The sequence below is a fragment of the Podarcis cretensis genome (genome assembly GCF_951804945.1).
Source record: "Podarcis cretensis genome assembly, chromosome: 4".
Taxonomy (NCBI): domain Eukaryota; kingdom Metazoa; phylum Chordata; class Lepidosauria; order Squamata; family Lacertidae; genus Podarcis; species Podarcis cretensis.
Window position 1 is genome coordinate 45413305 of NC_137173.1, and position 20629 is coordinate 45433933.

Genomic DNA, 20629 nt, shown 5'->3' on the forward strand with positions numbered 1-20629 from the left:
ATTTTGTTTTGTTTTCAGACGGATTGTCTTTGGTCTCTCTTCTGTACTTGAGCTAGAGTAGAAGATGAAAATAATGGTATTATACAAGAAGCAATGGAAGTACTTTTTAGTCCTCATTTCAAGTATGAATGACAGAAATATTTATAAAGGAAACCTGTCCAGATCTGAGGTATAATTGGGATGAACCTAAATGAATTAGTCTGAGAAATCTATTGGTTATTAAAAAAATATCTGTGTGGTATGCATAACATCACTGCCTGTGAAGAAACTCCAGTGGAATAGTTGACATGTTCCATCTAAGGTTGGTGGCTGCAACTGTGAGCCCTCAGGCTGAATGAAGTTGTATGCATGCACCCCAGTTGCATTCCATCTCCCTCTTGTTTATACTACTGGATGATTGAAGGGAGGACAGGCAGAGACTTGGGAGTATGTAGTCATATTATACTCTCAGCCTGAATTAATAGTTTCCTGTGGTAGCTGCAATGGTAGGGCTGCCTATACAACGTGCAGGAAATGTTACGTGGCTTCCACAGAATTGTATTGGCCTGAATATAAGTCTCACTTTTTTTCCAAATTCCAACTGTGAAAAGTTAAAGTGCAGCTTAAATTCACGACCTTGCAACATTTGGCATTTACAATATTGCTCCTGAAACAGACATACAGTAAAACGGGAACAGGTGTGAGTGCCTGCAGAATTTTAAGGGAGCGGCTTATATTCAGGTATTGTCTTTTTCTCTCCCCTCCCCCCTTAAATTTTAAAGGTGCGGCTTATATTCGGATGCAGCTTATATTCGAGCCAATACGGCTTATCATCTCCATATCATGTGACGCTGACATGGACACACATGCTATGCAGAAACTTTCTCAGTGACTTTTAGGCAGGAAAAAGGGAATTGGTTCAATTCCCGCACCAGAGACTTTTAGATATTTTCCAACGCTAAAGGAATTGAACCCACAGTGAACTTATTTTGGAACAGTTTGGGTCTCTTTGTACAAAAACTGTTTTTCCGTTCTTTTCTCCATTTGTGAAAAATTTCTTAACATGTTTATGAGTAATTTTATTACAGCAAATTGAGAGAGATATAGAGTGGAGCAAGAGGAAAATATCATTAGGTAAATATAGCATTGTTAGAATTACTTCCATAGCCTTGCTTAGGGAGATGTGACCATATATATTATTCTTAAAATTAACAAAGCTATAAACATTTTCATTTGCTGGTAAATAAATTAAAAGCAGCCTTTAAAGATGTCAGAGCTTTCGGCAACAATGATGAATTATAAAATGTAACATATACTGTAGAAATGCCGGTGGGAAACATTATGCTCACATTCATAAACTACAGTGACACAGTAGAAGCATTTGCTGGTGCTGAGTTTTAAAAGGCACCAGAGAGACTATCTGAAGTTGTTCTTTATAGGTCTCTGTGTGGTCTGTGACAATAAAACAAGGAGCCATTTAGGCATATTTATAAAATAGAGTGTGCCAGTGTTTTAGATTTTCTGGCTTTCGGAGCTTGGCATTATATGAAAGGCAATAGAGCTAGCAGTTAAAAACTGAGGGAAAACTATAGCCTAAAACTAGGTATGAACTATATTAATATTAACTCTTTTAGAATTTTATATAGTCCAATATCTCCAGTATGCCCGCAGATGCTCTGATGTACACACTGGAGCCAGAGTTACCCTATTCACTTTGGTACAAGAGAGTTCTCTCCAAGAATAATAATAAAAATGAACTGGGAAGCCCCAGTACTGGAGTCTTGGGCAGTTTGGGTGGTTGTATGTTCTTTCAAACAGACAAAAGTGCTGTGGGATTTTGAAAGCCAACTGGCTTATTGTGACATGAGTTTCTATAGGCAAAAGCCTGCTTCATCACATGGTGAAACTGGTACAAGTTTGTGTTTTATATATGCATATATTGGTTGAAGTACAATGGAAGGAAAAGCAAGTTAACAAGGTGAAAACTAAAGATAACAGGAATGCAAAAAGCATATCTCAATCCCTTGGCTGTGAAATATGAATATATTATCTAAACATCTCTGTTTGCTAGAGCATCAAAGCATGAATACTAACAACGGTTGCTGGAAAACAAAGATGGGAGACATACTTTTTCGTAGAGAGAGACCCAACAAGAATTCATCTTTAAACCTTAGGAAATGGTGTCAAACAGCATAATGATCAGTTCTGATAGTTGTTATATATGCTGTTGCTACATCAGTTGGAGTCATGACTGGGATGGTGCAGTCATTTAATTCTGCATGTGTGGCTTTTTTTACTCTGTGTTCTAGCAGAAAGCATGTTAGCACTCATGGCCATGGTATGGGAAGTTAAGTATGCCCATGTGGTGATGAGAGCTTGCTTGAGCAACATGGAAATGTAGAGTGCAGCATTTTCTCCTAGGCAGCTGTGCCAGGTATAACCATCAACAGTCAACACCAAGTACAAAGATTTAGCTGAGAAGCAGGCTTTGGTTGTTGAAGTCATAAAGCTGCTGCTTCAAGAGCAAAAAGTAGACTATGAACCATCTGTGGTGTTTCCCCCGACATGGTTGTAATTGTGTGGAAGAAGAGAGCAGAGACCTGACTTCTTGCTGCAATATTCTGAAGAGGGAAGCTAGGTTCAGTGGGCCTCTGGTCACACATTGGGGCAGCAAATGCCTGTACAGCAGAGCCTACTGTATCTCCACATTATCACGGTTCCATATTATGAAGAGAGCCCACACTCATACAGCAAACTTCCTTCTACAGTGGTACCTCGGTTACAGAAGCTTCAGGTTATAGATGCTTCAGGTTACAGGCTCCACTAACCCAGAAAGAGTACCTCGGGTTAAGAACTTTGCTTCAGGATGAGAACAGAAATTGCGCCGCGGTGGCACGGCAGTAGCGAGAGGCCCCATTAGCTAAAGTGGTACCTCAGGTTAAGAATAGTTTCAGGTTAAGAACAGACCTCCAGAATGAATTAAGTTCTTAACCCGAGGTACCACTGTATAGACCTTTTACCCAGTGGTACTATTTTTTATGTAGCATTGCAGCATAGGCGGAGTGGAGGGCAAACCCTTCCATCTGAAATGCCGTAATGATAGAAATCATTCACACACACATAACTTTTAACGACAGCAAAAACAGTTTTGTCTCCGAAATAGATGCTGTCTAGCACCAACATAAAAGGAAAGGATTATGTGCGGTAAATAGCTTCAAAGGTCAAGTTAACAGATTTTGCTCATTTACATGAAGACAGACAAAAGAAGCAAACATTTGAGCAACTGTGGGTGCCTTTTATTTATTATATGAAACAACAATCTAATACAGATATTAATTACAGAGCATTTGCCATACTAGAATCATCTTGTTGCTAAGATATCAGACGAAGCATCTTGCGTATATTCATCTTTATTAATAAAATGTAAATGTCAAATTATTGTTTTCTTTTGTTGATTAATCCTGCCTTCCCCTCCAGGAAGCTCAGGGTGGTAAACTACAAAAAAGCAACACAAAATATAAATAAAAATATCAAATATTCCCACAGCTAAAAAAGTTCAAGGTTTTCATAGTGAGCTAGCACCTTTTGCTGATAAGATATTATTCATCAATATTTATAATGTGTTTATTATGTTATACATATGTTGTATATATTTGTAATAAAAATGTTCAAAAAGGAAAGAAAATACAGTGGTACCTTGGTTTACAACCATAATCCATTCTGGAGGTCCGTTTGTAAACCAAAGCAGGTTGTAACCCAAGGCGCGCTTTCACCAATGGGGCCTCCAAAAATTTTTTGTCTGTAATCCAAAAAAAAAAAAAATGGGTTGTAATCCAAAAAAAGGTTGCAAACGGGGACACACATTTCCCAGTTTGATGTGTCTGTAATCCGAAACGTATGAAAACCAGGGTACCACTGTAGTTCCCTCTCCCTCTTTGTGCAACTATTAGGCTTGGGGCAGGACTCCCACTGGTTCAGAGGTAAGGAAGAGTCTACACAGGCAGCCCAGGCTGGTAATTTCCCCAAACTTGATAAAAATAAAACCACACTAGTAGATTTTAAAAATAGGACAGAAGTACTATCAATAGAACCATATAGCCTAAACTCTCATGATTCATCACAACTTGGAACTGTCGCAACTTAAAATCTCTATTTTGAACAAAGTGCTAGATAATAAACATTTTATGGAATGTCAATAACATAAATAATATAATTGTTATTATCCCCCCCCCAAAAAAAACCCCTAAACATTTATCATGTGGCATCATTCAGAAACAAATTGGATTAGTACTGGAAATGAAGACGTTTGAGGTGAGCCACATTCTTATGACGAATCATGGAATTATGCAACCCTATGGCAATAAATTTATTTGTTTTCTCAACAACCAGACTTCCAATTTTAGCATCTTTATGCAGTATTTCAGACTTCCTTCCTGATGGTTGGATGCATAAATAAAAACAATTGTAACTTGTTGCTAAAGCCCAATTCAGCTGAGAGAGTTGTGTCAAAAGATATAAATGATACCAATTCCGTTAGCAACGCAATCCTCAGACTTGATCAAAAGGCTGAACAAACAATGAAGCCTTAGAGCACTTTGAATCATCAAAAGAACAAGCATGGCTTCATTCTGTTCTAATCCTATTAGTGGAGGCTCCATCAGAAAGTCTTCCCCAGCTCAAAATTAAGGTTCTGGAACATTGTTCCAAACATGTTCCTCTTCACTCTTAAGTTTTGTTTGTTTCTTTTGCCAGTAAAACTTTTGGAAAGCAAATCCAGTTCTTGAGAGAGTTTTAAATTGCCATTACTTCATTGGCCTGGTTTGCCTGATAGAAAGTTGAACTATGGTTTGGGACGAAGCTTCTCTTTGGGAGCCCACATATTATTCTGGTTTGGATAAGCCTTAGATTGGTTTACTGTGTCATGCAAACTAGGTCTTTGACTTTTCTATTGAGAAATTTTTCCCTGTTGCTGCTGCTGCTGCTGCTGCTGTTGTTACATGCAAAGGGTGATATCCAAATAAGTCATACTTAGTAGTGCATTTATTTTCAATAGGTCTACTCTGATAATGACTTAATGTTGGGTCCCACCCACAGTGAATGATTATTAGTTATGTTAGTGCTGCTCTGTCACAAAAGAGGGTAAATTCAAAACTTTCTACGAATCCAGGTGAGGAAGAACCACTATTTTCAATTTCATTGGTACAAAATACAGTGCTTGCAAGATTATATTCTTACTAAACTTTTAGTAAAACAGATGACTAGTAAATCTGAGGGATACATTTGCTGCTACAGTTAATAGTATTCTGTTACATGTAGTTGGGGAATAGAGTGCACTTTTCTTTTAGAGTGATGTTCTAGAGTAGTGTGGCAAACACAGTTGGGATCTCTATGTGTTATATTACATGAAAAGTTCATTTCGGTAGTTTTAAGTTGCCTTGGTTCCATTTATTATTAACTGTTTTCAGTTTATACCGAGTGTAAATTCCTTAACCGTTACCTTAAGTATAAAATTGCACTGGATTCTGATGCTCCAGAGTATGCAGGACATAACAGACTGGACCATAATACAGAATTCTTCTCACAGGAGTATGGACATAACTGTCAGCCTAATTCTCTTTTGGTAAGTACATTTTTTTCTACTTCACTTCTGCAAAGGTATGTCTGCAGTGATAGTTAACATTTTAAATTCTCTATTAAAAACCTGCATTATGCCTTTTGTCTCTGAAATATGACTACTGAAGTTTGCATGAAAATCTTAAGATTAAACTAAAGGTCATCAGTGAATGCGGTGTGACTTGGGCCAACTGATAGTTGGACAATAATGTTCCTCAATATCCTATATCAAGTATAACTGAACAAGATACAACAATTATCGGAAATAACTAAGCATGAAACCATTTTAGTGTGCATTTTCTTTCTCATGCTGTTTAATTCTGAATTGTCGCATTTTCATGTCTCAGTAACTTGCATGTTTTCCTATTTCCTTTTACATATAAACTTAGAATTTTGCTCTGTGTGTGTTTGAGTCTGGCTGCATGAACAGGCCTCAACATCCTAATTTTTCCAGTAGGAAAATTACTAGTTTGACAATTCTTCAAAGTTCTGTAGATACATATGCTTTTTTTTTCTTAGGGTTCCGTGAATTATTTTCACTTTTGGTTATACTTAGCAATGTCTAAACCATACCTCTCTTTTTTTTCTTGGTGACCTAAAAACATGATAGTATGTGGGGAGAATATTTTTGCTCCTTTGATTCATTGGCTTACACACAATGATAGTCCTACTTAGAGTAGACCCAATAGACAGCTGATTTAGGTCCATTAAATTCAGAACATCTACTCTGAGTTGTATACAACCCATTGTTTCAGTTCTATTTTTCATTTATAACCATATCCCATTACCCTGATACACTTTATTTCTTACAAATTATGAGCTCACTATATTGGCTAATACTGTGATCCAAAGAGGTATGTGAATAGTCTCTGTACATGTTTGCATTTTTTTGTAGATCATTCTTTCGAGTTCTTCCAGTACACTTGGACTCATCTCTAAATTTACTTATGTATTTACATTATATATGGGCTTTTTACCATCTTCACTTTTCTTAGCAACTTAATGAATAAAATGATTACATCACTGGAAATTTGAAGCCCTTCTCACAAATTTTAGTATAATGGGTGCATCCATTCCAGACTTGCAGGCCTTACAGGATAAGATAGCTGACCACATTCCTGGCTCATAGTTCAGTTTGGGTATGCACCAACCAGAAAACTTGGTTTGGACCTTAGTTTGGTGCTTCAGAAACGGCCTGATTCAGAGGCTGCCCCTTTTTGGAATAAACAAATTGTCATGCCTTTCCATACACTACTATTAAATGGCTAGGATTTTAGGGGTAGGGAGTGGTTGCAGGGAGAAGGTTTGACAGACATTGATGAAATTTGAAGGCATGACTTTGTCAAGTCAAGCAAACACTGAATGTGTACAGATTCTTGTTTTGCATTTAAAGCTGTATTAGAACTTTTCAAAGAAATTGCATTTGATTCATATTGCATCTAACTATTTCAACATAGGCAAATTTGTATTCTGAACCTTTGTAGCATCACTAATTAGTGTCCCCCAACCCCATTCTGTATGGACTAGAGGTGTAACTCTGCCAATATAAAGTTATTTATCCTACAATTACCATACCATGTTAAGCGTTATAACCTTTGTTAATAAAATCCCTAAATTGCTTCTAACTTAATTTTTCTTTCTCCTTGAGGAAATAGGAAATTTTGGTTAACCAAGTTTTGTACCACTTTAAACCTTTAAAACATTGTGAATGGTTAGTTTACCATTTCTGGTAATTAGTTTACCAATTCTGGTAACATTGTGAATGGTTAGTTTACTCTTTCTGGAAGAAATGTATATTTATTCTGCTGCTACATTTTGCATTCAGTGGAAAATTAAGTATCGATTTCACACACACAACAGAAGCGAAAGCAACAAAATACTATGTTTTGGTCAAAAATCAAATTGAATCCCAAGAAACAACACAATAATACCATTATCCCATTTCCCCTTCCACTACTCTAGCAGTAAACATTAACACAGCTAACAGTGTAAGATAATAATTGTGTGTCTTATTAACCATACCTTACTTCCAAGTTGGCATGAATATTGGCGATGCATAGTAGAAAACAAACATGCCCAGGGGCTAAAACTATGGTAAAGAAGGAGCTTGGCAAGTGCATGTGAAATAAAGCATGTAGGGTGGGCAAGGAGATAGGAGCCAAGTAATGAATGATCTAATATAGTTTAGAAGTAGCTGCAGGTTGTGGCATGGCAAGTGCACTACTATGTTAGTTACAAAGCCCAAAAGTGTGGATCACACTTCTCCTTTATATCCTTCAGCAACCCAATTCATTGAGTGCAAGTGATCGCCAGCCCCGAGGACAAGAGCACACATACTACCTGGAGGTAAAGTTGCAGATAAAAGTGTGCCAGCTCAAACTGTAGCACTTCCCTCCCCCCTCCGAACGGCAGGATCCTCTTCTTCTGTGCCTGGAGCCAATTTAATTTTAATCCCCACCCCACCACCATAGGACCGTAGATCAATTGTAGAGCATCTGCTTTGCATGCAGAAGGTGCCAGGTTTAGTCCCTGGTGTCTCCAGGTCATGCTGGCAAAAGCCCTATCTGTCTGAAATCCTGGAAGGCCACAGCTAATCATGGTAGACAATACTGAGCCAGAGGGAACAGTGGTCTGACAGAGTATATGGGAGCATCTTATTTTTCCAGCACAGCAGGCCATGTATTGTGCATCTGAACTTACAGAAACAAATGTTGATATTTCTGTAAGCTATAGACAGTACAGTGGTTTGCTAAAAATAACACACTTGTTCCATGTCTGAGCTGAAGGAGCCCTGATCAGCTGACAAGCAGATCTCAAAATTCTGTTCCTTTCTCCCACCCACCCAGCCAGCCTTATCACAGCTCATACTATTCAGAACAATTCCATCCAGCAGAAATGGTGTGCAAGCAGAGCTCTACACACCATTTTCTGGAATCTGCCCATTCACAAATCAGCAGCAACTAAAAAGGGGCAAATGTGGATCACACAGTTCTTTAGAGAACCCAGGAACCAACTAGTATATCTTAAGCCATGTTTGTGTATTACTTATGTACTGGGTGTTACTGTGATTACTTTGGAGCAAGGACAGTTCCTCAAACACACTCCTGGTCACATGTAGGGGGGCCATGTAATTGGACATTGAGTTATGTGGGTGCCCCAGTTGCACAGAGCCCCTACATGTGAGCAAGGACAGTTCCTCAAACACACTCCTGGTCACATGTAGGGGGGCCATGTAATTGGACATTGAGTTATGCGGGTGCCCCAGTTGCACAGAGCCCCTACATGTGAATAGAAGCACACTTCCGCTTTAGACAACTGTGGCAACAGACAGTTGTTTGAGGAAGGTAATGTGATGTCAGAGACAGGACTAAAAGTACAGTCCCACTCCAAGTAAGCAATATCTACAGATGAGTAATGCATGAATGGGGGAAAGAGTCATTTCCATTCCCATAAAATCAAAGTTGAAGAGAGCAGGGGAGCTTGCTTGTTTCTGGTTCCTGTCCAAAAGTGGGCCTTCATTTCCTAGAACTACCTGCAAAATCCAGACCTCAGTATGCATCACCAGTGGAGAGGACGTGCATAGCAGAAAGATACAAGCAGAGCAAACAGCTCCTATTTTGAGACATGCGGGTGATCTAAAATACATGTTTCAATGGAAGCTCCCATGGCGTATAATCAGCAATGGTGGGGATTCTGCTGCAAATCCCCAATATTGTATATAATTCCAGCAGTAAGTACTGTACGTTCTGTCTCTAGTTGAGGGCAGTACCTGTAGCCCCAAGGAGATGGAAGAACAGTACAGAACCAAACTTACGTAATTCTGTTAGAAGTGATTTTATAATGGCTATGCACTTTAGCTAAGTCTGCCAAGATCCATCCGCTTGAAGCACTTAGGTGTTTCCATGCACCAGAACAAAAGCAACATTAACAAGCCCACATAAAATGCCAAGTACAAATTTGCAAGAGTCTATCTGTGATCCAAATAGCATCTGTGGCCACTTTAATTCTGTCCGAGGGAAAGGAAAAGGGTAAAGCGGGAGGAGAGTGTCCTGTGAAAAATACGTGAGAAAAAGCAAGTGATAAATTGAAGTTGTAAGGTTCATTACACCGAGAAGTTGCTTACTGCAGTTACGGTAATGGCATATGGGCAGACACGCAGTCTGTTATACAGGAACAGGTTTTAAAGCTATTAACAGTTTTAAAACCCAACAAGGCTAGCTGGGATTCAGATACATGTTAATTATCCAAACGCCTCATTTCTCCACTCATCACTAATCCAAATAATATTTCCTTTGCTATTTTTGCTTCCTTCCTGACTTATCTCTTTCAAGGTCGTTCATCATTACTTCAGTACTTATAACCAAATGGTACTCATTTGCTAACTGTTTTTAATTATGTAAGGGGTGACCTTTTTGATAAATGTGTTTTTATTTGCCAATTCCTTAACTCAAGATAAACCCTACTTTTCTTCCTTTTTGTTACCTGTGATATAAATGGAGGGTGGTGCTGTAGGTAGTTTATTGTGTACTTCTACATAAGAACATAAGGCGAGATGGCTGGATCATCTAGTCCATCTAGTCCAACGTCCTGTTCTCACAGTGCCCAACTAGATGCCTGTAGGAAACTACAACTGGACATGAGCACAATAGCACTTTGTTTATACTGCTAATACCTTTTGTGGAGCCCTGTAATCATTCAGAGGTATCACTCAGCTATGAGTGATCGCCACAGAAGAAGAAGAATCATGTTCCACAAACTATGTTAACAAACTGGAAAAAATACAGAGAGCTGCAGATAGAATGTCAAGTTTTGTTCAATTGCCTTGATTTTTCCTCTAAAAAATAATAATGCACATGTTTCTTGTAGTCCAGTGAGTTGGCTCCAAAGACTGTTCCTTTCCTTTTATGGAAGGAGTCTTATTATGATGTAAGAAGTATGTATTTGAATCCAGTGAGGAGCTTTATAAATAAGAAGTCAGCAAGTGTGGGGGGACTGGTCTTTAGTAGGTATTGAAAGTATATGGCACAGTTCTACCGCTGAAGTTGAACAGCTCAACAGTGCAAGCCTCTAAACGTCTACTCAGAATTAAGTCCTCCAGGTAAGTGCTTGTAATCCTAGGCAAGTAAGTCACAAGGATAGGAGATACCTTGTAACATTTATATAAGCCATTCTTGACTATTTTGAGAAAGACAGGTACAACAAAGTAGCAAATATCCACTTTTCAGAGGTGATAAGTATATGCTGACCATTTTGTATTTCCATATTTTCCATGGATTCATGGCATGCATTCATTAGTTGATAGTTTCTGTGCATTATTCTATGGCAGCCGCTCATTTAGCTGTATTTTTATTTTCACCTGTTTTCCCCCCCACCTGTTCTAATGCACAAATTAATGTGGTCATTTATTTACATTAAATCAGGTACTTTTCAGAACAAATGCTTGCTGTTTTGTACATTTTATTGCACACCCAATGGAATGTTCATGCCGTTAGTTTGATGTGGCAGGCCACACTTTGAATGAGTGGCTAAGTGTTTGGAGGAGCTGTGTTTTTCACTAATTTCTTTGTCTTCCTGGAGGATGGCATGTTGAATCTATCAAAACGGTCTGCTCCAGAGGCTAATGGAATCTGATAAGATACTTGAGTGCCCTTAGGGAGTTTCCACTTTGCGCAGCTGTCCTGTCAGAGCTCTAATCTCTCTGTGGAATGCTGAGATGACTCAGGCACTTGACACGATCATAACTAAGTGCCCTCACCCAGAGTGCAGATCCAGTTAGCTCCCTGTTTTATCAGACATCTGAGGGGAATGGAGCAGGATGGTAGATGAGCAGTGATGGTAGTGAAGAAACTTATCCATCAGCCATGGAGTGTTATCCAGTCAGTCACAAATGTCGCTTTCTTGAGTAAGGTATTCCTGAGAATGTTTTCTGTGCACTTCCCTTTGGGTAAGACATTATCTATACCTGTTTCAATCCAGTTTTAGGCCTGGTTTTGGCACAGAAGCTGCCTTTCTGCTTTAATGAAAGACAGGTGGAATGTAACCCTGATAGTTGTCATCTTGGACCTTTCAGTGGCCTTCAGCCACGGCATCTTCTTTGGACTAGTTTTGTGAACATGGCATTTGAGGCACAGTGGTAAGCTAATTCCACTCCTGCCCAAAGTGCCGTTTCCAGAAGGTGTTATTGAGAGACAACAGCACAATCCCTGCAGAGTCTTGCAAGTGTCCACCTAGTGCCCTGTTCCTTTCAACGTCTACATGGACCAACTGAAAGAGGAATTTGGCATGAATTGCCACCAATATGCTATTACCCATGTGTTATAGGTAAGACAGCGGATATTCTGAATTGATACTTGGAGTTGGCAATGGTTTGGGTAAGAGCCAATAAAAAGCTCAGTTCTGACAGTGCAAGGGTTCTGGGGATGGTGGTTCTTCTGTTTGGGGAGAAAGTTTTCAACCTTTGTTGTATTTTATTGTCTTTGTGCGCTGGAAACTGACAAGGAGTCAGCAATGACGGATGCTACATCAGTCTTCTGAATAGAATGTTTTCCATCCTAGGAATTAAGGGGAAGTGAATGTCTGGGCTGGGGCAGATATTATGTCCAGATACTGTCAGAAGCATAAGTGCTGTTTAAAAAAATAGGGCTAGGTTAGAACAATTGAAGCTAATTGAAATATAGGGCCCTTAACAAGCATCTTGTCTAAATATACTTTCTCACAGACCTCTTTACATATATACTGAGCCCATTTGGTACAGCAACTAAAGTGCTAGTTTGGGGGTTAACAATTCTGATTCTGTTCCTTCCCAGTTAATTGGAGTGGTGTTGGGCAAGTCATTAAGTCTTATCTAACCTACCTCACCAGACAAGTTCTTTGTTTGACCGAAATCAAATGGCTATAAAGAAATAGAGTATACAAATGGGTTTAGAAAAAAATAAAAGAACCAGTAGGAAAATTATGAAAATGCATGTTTCTTGTGTGTGAATTCATCCCTCATGACAGTAATACATACATTTTTCCCTTTGTGTGAAAACTGTGCAGGAAAATTGTCATGTGAAAGAAGCCCAGCTAATTCATGGTATGCAAGTCTTCAGCAGCACTTCTTAATATAAGCGACTAAGCTGTGTAATCCCTTAATGGAAGAAAGAGAGTTTGTCCTTGGAGACTAATATTTCCAGAGAATCAATATTTGGGATTCAAAGATCTGGTCCGTAATAGAGCATTGACAAAATTATCAAATCACTGTGAGGAGTCCTTTAGATCCAACCCATTAGTTTTCTGACAAGGATTTATATATTGACTTTGGAGGATGTAATATAGGCTTCTTCTTTTTTTAGTTTGCCTTTTTAAATAAACATTTGCATAGACCAAGGGTTTGTAACTAGAAGATAGACTGTTTTAAAACAGGGAACAGATTGGCAAAGATGATCTGCCAAATATGTTTTGGTATCATTGTTGCATCCTCATAGCTGTGCTTCCTCCCCTGTTTGTTTGTCTGCCTTTTGCCCCTAGAGATCAGCAGTGGAAAGGGGGACGAAAGGGGGAAATGGAAAGGAAGAGAGAGATAAGACAGAAAGTGCAAGAACCAAAAGGTGAAAGGAGAAACAGATAGCCTTCTTCATCCAAGCCGTACCAGCTGTGTCCTTATCAGGAACAGGATACACAAAACAGTGCTGGCAAAAGCTGCCTAAACTGCATATGCTATATTAGAATAAATGCCTCTGTAACCTCTAAGGATTATATACCAAACCCATTCATACATCACTTGAATAAGTAGGCTTCCTAGATAGTTTTTTTTTAAATTAATTAGAACATTCTAGCTTTCAGCTGAACAGACTCTTCATGGTGCCTATAAGTACACTCTAAAAACTTCAGACATATAATGCACACAACTGAACTATATCTGCTAATACAGCCTTCACCAACTTGGTGCCCTCCAGATGTTTTGGACCATGTCTCTTATCAGTCCCAGCCAGCACAGCTGTTCTGAAAAACAAATGGACAAATGTGGAAGTAATGGGTTTCTCTTTCATTCCCTTTGTAAGGGCACCAAGCAAATCACATAATCATAATTTGTCATAATATTGGATGACCAGTTACATCATATTTTTTGATGCTTGACCTCAGGTTGGAGTTTTTTGCTTTGTAGTTTGCCATCTTTTACACAGAAAAGCAGGCTCAACGTAGGCTTGGTTGAATAACAGTCATATATAATTTATTTACATCAGGCCATTTTTAAATGCAGTTCATTTGTCTATGTAGTTACTATATTTTTAATCCTTTTTTAAAAAAACATTGTCTCCCAAAGTAGCTTACATCATTTTTTTTAAAGTGTCAGGCACTGTCAGAAGGCTGACGAAATCACACAAGGGAAAGGAGAGGAGAGGGAAGGCTTTTAAAAGCCAGAATACAGAGCTAGAAGTAGCTGTTTACATCCAGCCAAAGACATACAGATTTTCTCTTGCTGGGGTTCTTGTGTGAATAATAGTTGGTCCATGAGTGGGGACAGAGTGCCCTTTCCTCCTGCTTCTGCAGTCCCAGGGCATTGGCAGCTGGAGATGAGTATTTCTTTTGGCAAGCAGGAAGAAAGACTCAAGCTTCAATGAGGCTAGGTTGGCCTTCCACGTGTCATCTTATTTTTGGATGGCAGGGGACACAGCCTTTCAGGTACCCTGATACTACAATTAAAAACAATTAAAGCTGGGATTTATAAAGAAATTTCCATTCTTAAAATAATAATAATCCCAAAACCTATTTTTATTTTACTACTAAATTGGGTGTGTAATATCAGTTTCTAAAGTGCATACCTGCTTAATGCACCTATTCATCCCCATGCAATTCTGTGGAAACAAATTTCTTGGTAACAAAGTTGTGTGTGTGTGTGTGTGTGTGTGTGTGTGTGTGTGTGTAATAGCCACAAATTAGTCAGATTTTAAGGCACACAGACCTATTCTTTTCCTTGAAGTATCTGTTTCACAGCAATCCAGTTGCCTTGATAGTAATCTTCCACATTTTTTCAGGTCCTGAAAGACGGTCTAGAATGCAGCAGCTTTTCTACATTGTGCTAATTTTCTTTGTTTCAAGCTGCCAGCTGCTTAGATCTGTGTGACTTGGTTTATCTAAAGCGATTTGGAAATAAATCCTCTGGCACTTAAAACTGCAGTAGTAAATAAGTGCAAAAAAGCTACAGCTATAATTTTTTTCCCCTTTGCACATACATTTCGGGGGAACATGACGCTATCCCAAGTGTATTTCACATTTTCTTCCCTGCTGAGCAGATTTGTAGGAGTTATTTATCACAGAAACCTTAGGGGAAAAAACACTCTGTTACTTGCGAGAGCTGAGATGCATTGGACATGCTACAGTCTGGTTCGATGAAGATCAGCTGTTCTTTTCCTTTTTTCCTAAAGCTGTTTGCTTTACACCTTTCATTCCGGTTGCCGACTATAAAAGCTTTTCATGCCGTCAGTCAGACTCTCGCTAGGAGATAACATGGCTGAAAATAGCATTATATTAGGAATGCCAGGAGGAGGAAGGTCTTAAACACTGGCATTGTCAAAAAGGAAGGCTGCAATCTTCACTCATCTGCCGACTCTTTTCTAATTGAATCCCAAGAAACAACACAAGTGGCTTGTTTTTCTGCTCAAGAATCAATACCATAAAACCTGCTTCAGCGCTGTATTTTCAAGTGCCTTGCTGTGTCATACCTTGCATTTACCTGTACGAAATGACATCATAGACCTGGGGCAGCTTTAATTCAGAACACAATAGAGCTCAAATGCAGTAGTAAGAATTTGTCATTTATCACTGTACAGTGTATCGACCCGAATGTCCTCAGATGTCTGAAATCGGTGATTGTAAATCACATGGAGCCCTCTAGTGGTAATTGCATTTAAACCTATCGCCAGATCTAACTTTAGGAAGTGGCAAAGGGAAAGGAAGTGTATAATTTCTACTGCCTTGTGGGCATTGAGACAGCATGTCCCATCCATGATTGCACTCTACTTTTAATTAATATTGATGGCACATTTCATGAAAGTTCGGTTCCTAAATGTATATTTCATGTTCAAACAGTAGATCACTTATAGTACGTTATTTAGATTTATATCTTGCCCCATCCCAAAGGCATAATGTGAACAATCTGTAAGTTTTCCCCCTTTTGTTTTTTTAGGTGTACATTCCAAGCAGAGTGGCTCTAGTGCTTCAGAATATGGATATCCAAAACTGAAGACATCCATCCTACAATTAGATCCATGATGTCAAAGGCCAGGCACCATTTTGAGGAGAGAGATATCCAGGGTTTACTTTTTGGAAATTTTTCTATATGAAGATACATATTAATACTGAGAGCATTAAATATGGGCCTATTGTTTGTTTATAATTTCCCGTTGTGAAATGCTTATTCAAAGAAATAAGCATTTAAAATCAGAGGAAAGAAAAGTGCATTGTTGACAACTCGACGGATTGTTGACAGACTTAGATTTCAGAACAGCTGGTATCCTCAAAGTAACTCTTCCAGTATTTTATGAGAAATAATTCAAAAACTGCCTTCACTGTTTTCAACTATTTGCTTCAATCCCATTTATAATTTTGGTACTGAATGCAGGTTTTTCATTAGATGACATTTTGTGTTAGAAATAAATAAATAATGATGTTGTTGCCTTCAAAGGCGGCCTTATGTATTTGTTTGACAGTGGGTTCCAAGCTTATTAAATGTTTTCAGTGCTTTCATATGTTAAACCACTAAAAAAGCAAGGTTGTTAGATTTAACAAACCTATTGGAAAAAATATATATTTTGGGGAATGATACACCTGAAAGTACTGAGTATTATACCCTACAGAGCTTGCACATAATAATGATAATACCGTATTTCTCCTTCTATAACACACAGATTTTTTCTCCTAAAAAGGAAGGGGAAATGTCTGTGCGTGTTATTGAGCGAATGTGTGGTCCCTGGAGCCAATTGGTGCAAGGGGAGGCAAAAAAAGCAGGCAAAAATCAAACCGCGCGTCTCCTAGAAGGGAAACTTGAAAAGAGGAAGCGGCTGCTTTCCGGCATTCTGCCTCAGGGTCTTACTGCCCACCCATCTCTGTTTCCTTGCTGTGTTCGCTCAAACGGAACAAAGAGCAGGGAAAGCCCCTCCCCTCCAGGCAAGCAGAGGGGAAAGCTGAAAACATGCAGAAGGGAGAGAGAGAGAGAGAGCGCCAGCTGGCTGGCTTGGGTGGGTAGGTGAGGGAAAACTTTTGCCTTCCTTTCCTCCCTACCCCTCTCCTGCATTCTTAGCCAGCTGCTTCTCTGCACACCCCTCTCCTGCTCCTTGTCCCTTCTGTGTTTTTCCTTCCCTCCCCACTTAAAATGTGGTTAAAAAGCATGGATCCACATGGATCCTAAGGATCTTTGCATTGGGTCAGCCCAAATTCACCCATCAGATCACATAACATGTCCATGGCTACAGCCTGCCCCCCAAAAACCACACACCCACTGTTGCCTGGGGCTACAATGGTGCAAAAACGTGGTTAAAAAGCATGGATCTACAAGGATCCTCAGGATCTTTGCATTCAGTCACCCCAAATTCACCATCAGATCACATAGCATGTCCATGGTTACAGCCTGCCCCCCAAAAATCACGCACCCACTGTTGCCTGGGGCTGCAATGGTGCAAAAACGTGGTTACAAAACATGGATCCACATGGATCCTCAGGATCTTTGCATTGGGTCAGCCCAAATTCACCATCAGAGCACATAGCATGTCCATGGCTACAGCCTGCCCCCCCAAAATCACGCACCCACTGTTGCCTGGGGCTGCAATGGTGCAAAAACGTGGTTACAAAGCATGGATCCACAGGGATTCTCAGGATTTTTGCATTGGGTCACCCCAAATTCACCATCAGATCACATGTCTGTGGCCACAGCATGAAGCACAAAAATGATACATCCACTGTTTCATTCAGAATGTTTTTTCCCTTGTTTTCCTCCTCTAAAAACGATGTGCGTGTTATGGTCAGGTGCGTGTTATAGAGCGAAAAATACGGTAATTTATTATTTATACGCCACCCATCTGACTGGATTGCCCCAGCCACTCTGGGCAGCTTCCAACAAATTAAAACATCAAATACAGTTAAAGACACAGGCTCATGCCCAAACATACTTTCTAAAAACAAAGTCAAACAATAAATTGCTTAGGAAGCAATCCAAACCCAAGATCCACCAGTATGAGTAGGGTTTGGAATTGGGGTAATTTAGGACATCATAAATTGCACTGGGATTAATCATGCCAACTTCCTATAGTTTGCATTGCTCTGCTACTCTTATTTATGTTTCATTGTATCAAAGCACATCATATCCAGTTGTACAAATGGCAGGCGAAGCGTGCAACTTCAGTATCATGCTTGGAAATTGCGACCTCACATCTTTATAAATCAAACTAACTTGCTAACCATGAGTGAACACGTATAGAACATTATTTCAATCAAGCTAGGTGATAATTTAAAATGTTAGCGTAATAGAATTGATTCTTCACTATATATCTTGAGTGAGATCCAGCGTAGTGTGATCCTGAATCCACTTGTGTAATTGGGCTTCTCCTTCCCTCTGTGTGTCCCCCCCCAAAAAAAAATATCTGCTGTGTAGGATTTGAATCCACAATCTTTGTCTCACTTTGTAAACTCCAAACTACTTGTGCCAGTATTCACAGCACACTTGTAAGTATCACAAATGTCTTTCCTAACATTTCACCATAATTGTTCAAGAGTAAGGTTATATTGTGCCAGTGTGGTCCAATAGATATAAAAGTAGAATTTCTTCCCCTGCGTCTCCAGTAATGTTTCTATATTGGAACCAAATCAGCATGGGGGCAATTGGTGCGTTGGCAATCTGCCTGATGGGCAGTCGTCACGTCAGCGATCCGTGGGTGGGGGGTGGATTGGTGCATCAGCGACCCACCCAGGGGGGGCGATGGGCGCGATGGCGAGCCACCCAGTGGGGATTTTGTCACCCCCTTGTGGGATGACACCCAAGGCAAAGCACCCCCACCACACACCCCTCCCTATGCCCCTGATTGCATGGTTCATTGCTAGGGCAAGGCAACATTCATTTCATCCTGCCTACAGAGTTCTGACATAAGAATTGTTTCCTAAGGCCTTTGAGGGTATGGGGGGGGGGGATATCTTCCATGAAAACAGAAAAACAAATCTCAGTTCAGTCCCTCTGGATCACAGAGGCATTCATAAATGTTGTAGCTTCTGTTTGTGTTTAGTTCATCATGTCTGGGAAACAATAAGTGCTAAAGTGCTGATTAATATCTTACCTGTTTTTCATTTGACAGTTTGTTAAACAAGAGCCAAATAAGTTACTGTTCTCACATTTAAGTCCGTGGTGAGTCTGTAATTGTTTTACAACCTTTAAATCTGGAGGTGAGATAAACAGCTCTATAAATATGTGATATACTTTTTTGTTAAATGGATTTATTAATATATAATGAAAACTTTACAGGCCCCGTGTCTGGGCATGTAAATGCAGTGCAAGGCAATTGTCCATGTCAAACTTTTGTGCAAGAAAAGCAATAAATATATAATATGATTAGAAGCTATAAAATTACTTGCAAATAAATGGAGAGATGTTAAAAAAAAAAATGCTTGTGGTGTTTTGGTATCATAGATTTACTCTAGATATTACCGAAGCATGCAGAAGCTTTAAGCAAAATAAAATGTTGGCATCAGCAGAAGTTAAGATTGCAGAATAATTATAATCTTTTCTGCTTAGAACCACAGCAGAAATGAAACAACATTAAATGCTTCTATATGATTTGCAAGGTTGCCAGATCCCAATTCTAGCTTTACTTAATGTCAAGTTGCTGTATTGCCAAGATCAAGATTTTCAAAGTATGCCAATTCATGCACAGATGCTTAGAAATCCACTGCTAAAGAAATCCACCCTAAAATGGGGATGGGAGTTACAAGTAGAACCACATTTTTATGCTTGGTGTCCTAAATACATATTTCATATTCAGATGTGCATTTTGATGTAAATAGTCTACAGTAGTAAGGCTTCAGTAGAAAGTAGATGGAGTTCTATTAAGTGTTTTGAATGTTAGCCCAAAGGGTCTACCAGTTGGAATAGGAAAGCAAATTTTTGAAGAACTATAGATCCAGGCAGTCAGCTTTGCATTAGTTTCTACTCACTTTGTCAACCATAGGCTGACAGAAGCTTGAAGCCATTAATGGGGCTTCGAACCCTCTGTTTAACACAGTCTGCCATCCATTCTTGCTTTAAAGCAGAGTTGCTCATAATGAGATTTCTTACATTCAGAAAAGCCAAACCTGTCTGAGTGCAACTGGGAGCTGGCAAAGACATTACTGCAGCTGATATAACTATTCACGTGAGTCGTCTCTTTGTCTGTGCAGTCTAATCATGGAGGAAGAATTCTGATCTTCCCCTTCCCTCACATTTTTCTCCTCACACTAGTAGACTATTTGTGTCAGCAGTATATAAGCTGTAATAATGTCTGCTAGTGATAAGGGCTGCTTCTCATTAGGTATAGGGCATGGTGAGGAGGAACCATAGCTTCAAGCTGGCACCATGTTTCAGAGGCTCCTTGGCCAGTCTGGCACCTCCCCCCCCCCCCCGGACAAGCATATACAGCACTGGGCTCTCTTCCTGAGACACTGGAGATGTGCTGCTAGTCAGGACAGACAGACCAAATGTCCTAACTGGCCTATGGGGACTTTTATGCTGCTTATAAATTGGGGGTGGGGGAGCAACATTTGTTTTCTTGAACGTTCCTTTGGGAGTAAACATTCCATTGGGGATAATCTGGCATGGGGACACATGCCTACTAGAAGTGGCTGGAGCCAGTAATGGTTGGATCAGAACCAAAACTAGGTGGGGCAATCACCCCTCTCCCTCTTCCACCTTAGCCAGTGGTCTCCTGGGAGATGGGACACATTTTTCTCACTATGGGTCTGAACTGATTGATTAAAGAGAGCTTTTCTGGTTGATTGAAGAGGACAAAAAAATTTAACCATGATCCATATAAAATTG

The 20629-nt window shown here is 39.6% G+C and overlaps 1 protein-coding gene across 2 annotated transcripts in view; it reads left to right on the forward strand.

Moving 5' to 3' along the window:
* Positions 1-18193, forward strand: part of GBE1 (1,4-alpha-glucan branching enzyme 1) — a 146654-nt gene extending 128461 nt beyond the window's left edge. Inside the window, exons 15-17 of one of the 2 annotated variants that reach the window (XM_079974793.1) lie at positions 5480-5599; positions 7873-7938; positions 15761-18193. In XM_079974793.1, coding sequence (XP_079830919.1) covers positions 5480-5599; positions 7873-7938; positions 15761-15817 — 243 coding nt within the window. In that variant the 3' untranslated portion in view covers positions 15818-18193. The remainder of the gene's footprint in view (positions 1-5479; positions 5600-7872; positions 7939-15760) is intronic. The other variant, XM_079974794.1, reaches the window with a different exon arrangement.
* Positions 18194-20629: the final 2436 nt, after the last annotated feature.